A 9,010-nucleotide genomic window follows, 5' to 3' on the forward strand; every position below is an offset into this window, starting at 1 on the left:
ACCTATTGTGATGGTGTGATTTAAGTTCTCTCTCCAGGAATCTAGAAGTCCATCTTTCTAGTTATTCGATTAAACTCTTCTGCTCTTCCAGGAAGCCTTCCTTTTTGTCGCTTCTGCATTCCGATCTCTTCTCAACAAGGCTGCACGGGGCTTCCCTTCCCTGATTTGTACGAGGACACGGCTTTGCGTGTGTGTCCATCCCTCCCATCAGCCTTGAGATCACCTCCAGAGTAGCCTGCTCTGATCTGCCTCCAGACTCCCTAAAGGCTTGTGCACATGTGTCGTCCGGGGGGGAGGGGGGGGGGGCGTGATCATGAGGGGGTGGGCAATTTGGTGAGATTGACACTGGTGTCACCAAAGGGCAGTTTATTGAATATACAGCAGAAATCCAGAGTCCTTAACACAAGCAAAGGAGGGACTGGGTGTTGCCATTCTTAGGAATATTTACATCAAGAGCCGTGATTTCTGGGCTGAGCAGCACCGCCAGAGATAGATCAAGCTCCCCTCACTGAACACAGCTCACAGCCACAGGAAGTGACAGAAAGGCAACATAGTCCTGCTGCCCTCATCAAAATAATCGTGCGTTTGAACAAATTCCCTTTGTTACAGAGGCAGTGATAGGCCGTGGGAAGAATATAGGCCCTGGAGCCAGCCAGATTTGGGCTCAACTCTGGGCCCTGGCACTTGGTGGGTGACTTCCTGGAGATTCTTGGGCTGCCTGGCCCCCAAGTGCACATTTGCAACCCTCTCTCTCCATGACAATGTCTGGGGAGAGGCAAGGAGGACATGGGGTGGGCATGAGTTTCAGAGGCTGGGGTTTCTCTGGTGTCCTGAGGATGCTGGTTGCAGCCACCCTGCAGACTGGGTAAGCAGGAGGGACGACACATGCAGGGAGCCTGGCACGTCACAGCTGCTTAACCTACGGTGGTAGCTCTTACCAGTAATAGAGGAGTGGGCAGGTGACACAAGGTGGCAGGAAAGCCCCCAGTTCCCTGTCACTTGGCTTTGTGAAGATGGGTACAGCTGAGAGTATGCCCTTTTTCTGCTTAAATAAGGGTGTTGTTTTGCAAAGTCCTTTCTGAGGGGACAGGCAAAGCCTGGCTGACCAGTTGCCTCCTGGGCGCACATCTCCAAGGCTGACCCCTGAAGCCGGAGGTGGGACCCCCCCAACCCCCACAGAGCTGCTGGCTTGGCCTAAGTGCAGAGCAAGACTATTCCTCCTCCCCTCCCTCTCCTCTCCCTCTTCTCCTCTCCTTCGGGGGAGGACCATAGCTTCCCGGGGCCCAGAGACTCATTATAGCCTGGGTCTCAAAGCCTCCTGCCAACTGAAGGCGGTAGGGAAAACGAGAAGTCACAGGGTCCACACGGGACCTGAGGAGACAGAGAGGCGATGGGGCCAGTCCGAGCTGGACAGTGAGGTGAGCCACGGCACGGTGGCTGAGTGCACTATAGACAGTCCCAGGACTCCGGGGTGGGGGTGGGGGACAGCAGACAACGCCAGGGTGGGTGGCAGCAAGGGCATCCCTTCTCCCAGGTGCTGGGGGCAGTGGGTCCTCGGGGCTTATCGGGCGGCTTTCCGGGCTGGGGCGCTGGCAGGTGCACTCTTGCCCTTGAGGTCCTGGGGGTCCTTGAGGTCTCCCACTCGTGCCCCTTTGGCCCTGGTCTGCCTGGCCCAAGCGCTGCCGGAGCCGCCTGCCACGCTGCCAGCCCCGGCGTCGGCACCGGTGGAAGGGTCGGGGCGGTAGTAGCTGCTTCCACCACTGCTGATGACGGCTGAGGAGGAAGGGCCAAGAGCAGAGAAGAAGGGCAGCAAGGGTCAGTCAGCAAAGGAGCCACCCCCGCCCTGTCCCCAGCAGCCCCCGGCGGCCAGGAAACACCACCGAGATGAGTGAGCAGCCTGCGACGAGCCAGGCTCTGAGTGAGGTGAGGACCACACGGCACAGACGCGGTCTCTGCCTTCCTGGAGATTCGCGGGCTGCTTGGCCCCCGCGTGCACATTCGCAACCGTCTCTCTCGATGACAATGTCCGGGGAGGGGCAAGGAGGACATGGGGTGGGCATGACTTCAGCCACGGTTCCCATGGGACAAAGGGAAACAGGTTTCCGTTGAAGCCAGGGAAGTCTCAGAAGACAGTAACAGAAACTTCCAGATTAGGGGAGAGCAAGAGTGGAGGTGGCATCGGCCTATCCCGGGGCCCCGCCTTTCCCAACCAGCCAGAATTCGCGCCTGATGCGTCTCTCAGGGGTACTTACAGATGCTCACAGAGGACGGATTCTCACCAGACATCCTAGAAGACAGAAAGTTAGAGAAGGATAGAACCTCAGCGGAGGGTCTACACTCAGCTAAACCCTGATGGGCACCTGCTTTGCCATGTATGGTATTTTAACTCATCCTGAAAACACTCTGTGAGATGGAAATTATAATCCTATTTTGCAGGTGAGGGAGTAGAGGTGCAGGGACCTGCCGGGAGCCCAGCGAGTACGAGCCAAGGCCAGTGATGAAACCCTGACTGTCCGACCCCACTTACTCTTCGCAGCACCATCTTCAGGTTTGACCTCCCCTCACAGGGAGCAGCAGCTGAGCTCCCCAGGCCAACCACCTTCTTGTGCTCAGGTCTTTCGTCTTCCACTTCCCAAATGTCCCTAGCCAAGCAGGGAGCCATCCACAGCCCCTTCTCCCCAGCGGTCCCCTCCGCCCCTGCCCCCACCTGCACTCCTCGCCCTCCAGCAGCTTGCGGTAGGTGGCGATCTCCATGTCCAGGGCCAGCTTCAGGCTCAGGAGCTCCTGGTACTCGCGCAGCATCCGGGCCAGCTCCTCCTTGGCCTGGTGCAGGGCGGCCTCCAGCTCGTCCAGCTTGGCCCGGGCGTCCTTCAGGGCACAGTCGCCCCGCTGCTCGGCGTCGGCGATGGCCGTCTCCAGGTTGGCGCACTGAAAGCCAAAGAACAGGGTGATCATCGGAATGCAAACTAGCTTTTAGATGTTCTGAGTTGGGTGGCACAACCCCCTCCCTTCACAGATGAGGCCCAAGAGTAAAGCTGCAGAGGCAGCAGGAGAGTTGGGCCTCCTCTATTTTCCGTTGCAGATGAATATTCTGTGAGAAGCTGTTGATGCAGTCGCATTTCATGAATATAGGAAGAAACGTTGGTGTTTGCCAAGTTGTCTAGTCCCTGTGGTTGGAGGCCACCAACAGCTCTAGGTTCAAAGGATGCCACGTCCGGGAGAATCATGCTGAGACCCCAGCCAGGATGCCTCTAAGGCACCACTGTCGTCAGGACAGCTCCCAGTGGGGACCCTTGCTACCTGTTAGCACCAAGAGTGAGCGTTTCTGGATCATTCCAGCATTCTGCAGGGAGGATCTGGCTAAATGCTCCCCTTGTCAGCTTGAATTGGGTGAGGAAGGCTTCCCTTAGAGCGAGAGGGAAAGGCTTGACATCATCCCTCACTCTCAGTAACTGGGCTCTGACAAGCATCTGGCAGCACTGTGATGCCTTGTACTAATGGAGAGGAAAGCTGTCACCGTGCTCCCCACATACCCGATGTGGAGGTCGCAGGCACACAGGGAAGAGAGTGGGCTCTGATCTTTCACTCGGGTGTCCTATCATCGGTAGAGTTGACCTGGTTCTTTGGGGAGGACACAGGAAGGCTTCCCCAGCCCCTTAACATCCCCTCCCCAATGACGTAGTGTCACTGCTTTCAGGTAAGGCAGGATTATTCCCCTCGCAGAAGTGGACATGGTACCATGCTACAGGGCAGGGACACTCAAGAGGGCTTCATCTGCTGTTGTCCTCCCTGGGTCACTAGGATGATGTCCCACCTTGAGAGCAGGAACTTAGCGTGGCCACGGAGGGGCCCAGGACACATTCCCCATGTACCCCATGTGTGTTCCCTGTCTAGCGGGAGGAGGAGGAGGCATGGGACCTGCCATCAGAGGGCGCGTCTGAAGGGGATGTAGAGCAGTTTGCCGCATACAGAAAAGGTCTGAGAAAGAGTGGGGAGAAGAAGGAAGAAACCTGATTTCTATCCCGACTCTGTTAATAACCAGCTGGGGACTTCCGGGCAAGTCCCTTCCCCTCTCCTTATCTGTCCATCTTCCTTATCTGCAGACTGGGAGTCAGATGAAGTAAGCTCAAGGTACTTCCCAGCTCCGAGCCGAGTGCCAGCTCTGACCACGCGTACAGGGGCAGGTGGGAAAGAGGGGGAGTGGATGGCTGACGGGCGGCCAAGCCCAATCGGAAGACACGCTTTGTACTCAAGGGTGGGCTTCAGTTTCTCCACCGCAGAGGATGAAATTGAACCTCACAAAGAGCTTGACGCTGTGAGGCTGCTGCCCACCTGCTTCTTTACATTCGCAATCTCACACCGGATCCTCTGGATGAGCCGGTTCAGCTCCGACATCTCGTTCTTGGTGTGTTTGAGGTCATCACCGTGCCGGCCTGCTGCCAGCTGCAGCTCTTGGATCTGGTTTCCCGGAGATAGAAAGTTGGTTATGAGACAGGACCACACCCCCTACTCCCGATACAAAGAAGGGGAAGGGTCCTGAGCATACAAGTCCATGGCTGGGGTCAACCAGAGGAGGTGGCTCCAGAATAGGACATGGCGGATCCGGGACCTGGGTGGTGTGGTGGTGGTTCTGACCAAGAAGTCCACCCAGTTCTCTAAGCGGGACCTGTGTGCTGGCCCATCCTTTCTCATGGCCCTGCCTGCAGTCTTTCCTGAGCTGGATGGAAGAACGGTGCAGGTTACATTTATTAAGCACCTCTGAAGTGTAAGAAGTGCTCCCCACTCATTTAGCACCTCTTTATAGGGCCCTCTGCTAAAGGCCAGGCTCTCCTCCAGGTGCTAGGTATGCAGGAGTGAGCAGGATAGGTGAGATCCCTGCCCTCACAGACAGCTTCTCCTGCAGCCCTTTCTCAGTGACAAGTGGGGGGCTGGGAAGCCGAGGACAGTGTGTACCCTGGGGGTGGTAGGATTATTGGCTCAGGGCTTACAGCCCGTATCTTCCCCTCTTCCCTTGCCCAGTCCTCCAGAGAAGAGGGGATGATGTATCCACGGACAGGGAATGAGGAACCTGTGATCTTTGCTATCGGTGGGATTGAACAGATGTGGAAAGGAGTGCCCGAGCAGGGCAGGTGGAAAGCCCTGGAGGGTGCTCAAGTAAAGGGTCTTCTCCAAACATAACTCCCATTCCCCAGAAGGCACCTAGACTCCCGCTTCCTCCTCTGGGAAGTCTTCCCACACTGATCAGAAAGGAGCTCATGGCTTCCTCTTCGCTCCGTGCCCCCACCCTGGGCCTCCCACTGCTGCTCTCCTGCAGATTTGTTACTCTCTCTCCCTCTGCCCCATGGTGACATGCCCTAGTCCCTGGAAACACATCTGTTCTACAGCAGCAACGCCCCTCTTCTTTCCTCCATTAGAGGATTACCCGTCCCTTTCTCTTAAATATGCCCTGCCCAGGTCAGTTTTATGTTTTATCGTTGATAAGTCTCTACTGAGAATGCTTTTTGAGTAGATATCGTTACAGCACCTGTTATAACCATTCTTTCATTCGGCACATCTACAAAGGTGGCCCTTGCATTCGCTGGTGGAGGTGTCCCTTCCCAGGGAAGGAGAGGCTGATGGAGGACAGAGACCCCCCCCCGCAGGGGGCCTACCTTGCTCTGGTACAGCGCCTCCGCCTCGGCCTTGCTCTTCAGGGCGATCTCCTCGTACTGAGCTCGGATCTTGGTGATGATGCTGTCCAGGTCCAGGTCCCGGTTGTTATCCATGGACAGGATGACGGAGGTTTCGCTGGCATGAGTCTGAATCTGGGCTATTTCCTGAGTTGGGAGGGGAGGACAGAGTCAGGGTCCTCCAGCCTCCCTTTGCTGCCTATTCATCTCCTGGGCTGACATGGTGGGAAGAAGTGCCAGCTCCAGGTCTGAATGCTGGAGCCAAGGGAGAAGGCTCACAGCATCAGGATGAACCCCACATGGGCAGGGGACAGTGGGAGGCATTTTCTATAATTCACAGAGTCAAGAACCTGTGCTTGAGTAGGACTTCCTGGGGTCATTTTTACACAAGATCGCTTTTATAGCCCAGGTGGGATTGTCTCTTGTGTTTATGGCCTCTGGGGACCAAAACCCTATATTTCCATGGCCTCCCAGTGCAGTTTTGTACCTTTCTATCAAAACATCCTAAAAACAAAAACAAAAACAAACAAACAAAAATCCTTCATTCTGTTTATCCTAAATCGCTCTTATTGGCAACTCCCCAGGAGGGCCAAGTGAAGCCCTCAGCTGGGAAGAGGTGGGGTGGGATAAAGGCAGGAGCATCCTCACCGCATCATACAAACACTTGAGGAACTTGAGGTCTTTGTCCAGAGAGTCTACTTTGGCCTGGAGCTCCACCTTGACCGTATAGGCTGCATCTGCATCCTGCCGAGAGGAACCCAGAACATTCAGTCAATGCAACCCTCATCTCATGAGCTTTCCCTGTCCCTGGTCCCAGAACCATCTGATTTGCCTGCAAAGGGAAGCATAGGGATGAATTAAATTACTCAATGTTGCTTTGTCTTATACTCGCGGACTCTTTGAAGATAGAGAAAGGGGAACGTTGCTCTGGTTACAAGGGTGAAAACAAAGCCCAGGAAGGTAGAATGAGCTTCCCCGAGCCACACAGGAGGGCCAAGCCGGACCGGAGTTTCCCTTTTCCCAGACCAGAATTGTCTCCTGTCTGTCTCTGTCCTTTGCCTGGGTGTGTTCCTGCCTCTTCGGCTTGCAAGAGGCCAGAGTAAAAACTCCATCCCCACTCACGCAGCAGCTCCTCCCCAGGGTGCCTGGGCTGGAGGCCTGAGTGGAGGCAGTTAGCATAGGGAAGCAAAGAGAGCATAGGCTCTTCTCTCCCTTACCTTCTTGAGCACCACAAACTCGTTCTCTGCTGCCGTGCGACGATTAATCTCCACCTCATACCTGTGGGCAAGGAGAGGAGATAGCAGGGGCCTCAGTCCCCCGGGGCCAAGGAACCTCCTGTTCCCACTGGCCAGGCAAGTGAGTGCTTGGAGGCACAGTCCCCGCAGGATCTCCGAGAAAGGAGCACTGTATGGGGGGGTGGGGGGGATGGCAGGCCTATGCCGCTGAAATACCTCATTTATATTCCACTCACTGGATCCTAGGAAAGTATCCAGGTGCCTCTTAGGTTCCCCGGACTGGCTAGTGAACCAGTCAGTAGATCAGTGAGCATGGAACGCCTTCCTACCAACCAGGTAGGAAGTTCTCATCAAACAGGGCAGCCTGTTCCCCCACAACCAGGGGAGAGGTGTGAGCCCCTGGCCCTGGTGCTTGCTCCCCTCCTCCTAAAAACTGGCACAGAGATTGGGTTTCCCCGGGAGCCTCTGGGAACAGGACTCTCGAGCTTGAGGGGGCCCCGCTCACCTCTTCTTGTAGTCCTCCACCACGTCCCGCACGCTCCTCAGCTCCGAGTCCAGCCGCACCCTGTCCCCCGACAGCGTCTCCAGCTGCTTCCGCAGGTTCCCGATGTAGCCCTCGAGGATGGGCTCCAGGTTCTTCCTGCAGTTGTTCAGATCCAGCTGCTGCAGCAGCTCCCACTTGGTCTCCAGCACCTGGTTCTGCTGCTCCAGAAACCGCACCTGGGACCACAATGGAGGTGGTCGTGTCCGTGGACACAGACTATTGACTCTCAGGTTATATAGACTTTTCTAAAGTCATTTGTCTCAAGTGCCGGACTTCCATGCACACTGGAGCTTTTACAAGTGCTCACCCTCTAGCCTTCTGGAAAAAAACCAATCCCTGAAAACTCATGGAAGAAGGAAATCCCACGGAAGAAGAAAGGCTTTCTTCCGTTGCCTGACTCGGCGCCCAGATGCTCCCCCTGAAGGCTCGGCCAAGGGCTCCTTCTGTACCCTGAGCCCCCCTCTCCCGATACTGCCGATTCTACTAGCTCTTCGTCTTCTTTAAAGAGCCAGAGGTCATCCGGCCGTCCTCCAGAAACCCAGCACCTCTGTCTCGAGATGGGGCTACCCTGTACCCAATTTTCCACCCTTTCCAAAGTCCCCCGAGGAAGCGACATGTTCCTTTATCCCTTTGTGCTGCCCGGCTTACAGGATGTTCCAATCAGGGGATCCCTTCCTGAGGCCCAGCTGCCACCTTTCCAGCCACAGCGTCCTGACCGCTCCCAGGCAGCAGGGAGCAGCTCGCATCCCACAGAGCATCTCATCCTCCTCCCTTGAGACCCACCTTGTCGATGAAGGAGGCAAACTTGTTATTCAGAGCTTTGATCTGCTCCCGCTCCTGGGTGCGCACTCTCTGGATCTCGGGGTCCAGCTCCACGTTGAGGGGGGCCAGGAGGCTCCTGTTGACGGTGACCTGATGGATGCCCCCAGGCGGGCACGCGGACGGGCACACGGGCCCCAGGGCCATGCTGCCAAACATGCTGCCGGCAAAGCCAGTGGCCCGGCCGCGTCCATACCCAGGGCCAGGCCCAAAGCTGGAGCCCGCGGTCCGAACCCCACCAGCAGCCCCGCCGAGGGAACTACGCCGATTCCCTCCGAGACTGTAGAGGCTCTGAGAGCCGAAGCCGGCCCCAGGCCCTTTGCCAGCTGCGCGGTAAGAAGCCGCAGGGCCCGCAGCCTGCCCGAGCACCGCTGCCGAGCGCCCGCTGAAGCCACCGGTGTCACCTGCAGCCTTGACGCGCAGCTGCCGACTCATGGTGGGAAAGAGCTGGAGGAAGCGGGCACCACGGACAGAGAATGCCCTGCGCAGCGCCCCGCCGCTGCCTCCTTTTATCCGATCGAGCCCAGGACACCGGAAAGGGGCGTCTCTGCACTGTCGCCGTGCCTCGTGCTGAAGGCCCCGGGGCCACTGGCAATGCGTCCGCAGAGATCTCCCAGCCGGTGCGGCAACAAAGCATTTCTGGAAGCCGCGGAATATGCTGCCTTTGCAGACTGGAGTGGCCCGATCGGGCATTATCTGTGCTCTTAATTAGGGACCTGGAGACTTATCCCCGCCAGAGATCT

General features: G+C 56.8%; 1 protein-coding gene across 1 annotated transcript; it reads right to left on the reverse strand.

The window, feature by feature from the left end:
* Positions 1-351: 351 nt before the first annotated feature.
* KRT74 (keratin 74) lies at positions 352-8,720 on the reverse strand. Its single transcript, XM_038577740.1, has 9 exons — positions 8,232-8,720; positions 7,410-7,624; positions 6,887-6,947; positions 6,318-6,413; positions 5,652-5,816; positions 4,333-4,458; positions 2,708-2,928; positions 2,253-2,287; positions 352-1,773 (listed from the first exon to the last, which is right to left on the reverse strand). Exons 1-9 carry the CDS (start codon positions 8,700-8,702, stop codon positions 1,562-1,564), a joined length of 1,602 nt encoding a protein of 533 aa, XP_038433668.1. The 5' UTR covers positions 8,703-8,720; the 3' UTR covers positions 352-1,561.
* Positions 8,721-9,010: the final 290 nt, after the last annotated feature.

The sequence above is a fragment of the Canis lupus genome, chromosome 27 (genome assembly GCF_011100685.1).
Source record: "Canis lupus familiaris isolate Mischka breed German Shepherd chromosome 27, alternate assembly UU_Cfam_GSD_1.0, whole genome shotgun sequence".
Classification (NCBI taxonomy): Eukaryota; Metazoa; Chordata; class Mammalia; order Carnivora; family Canidae; genus Canis; species Canis lupus.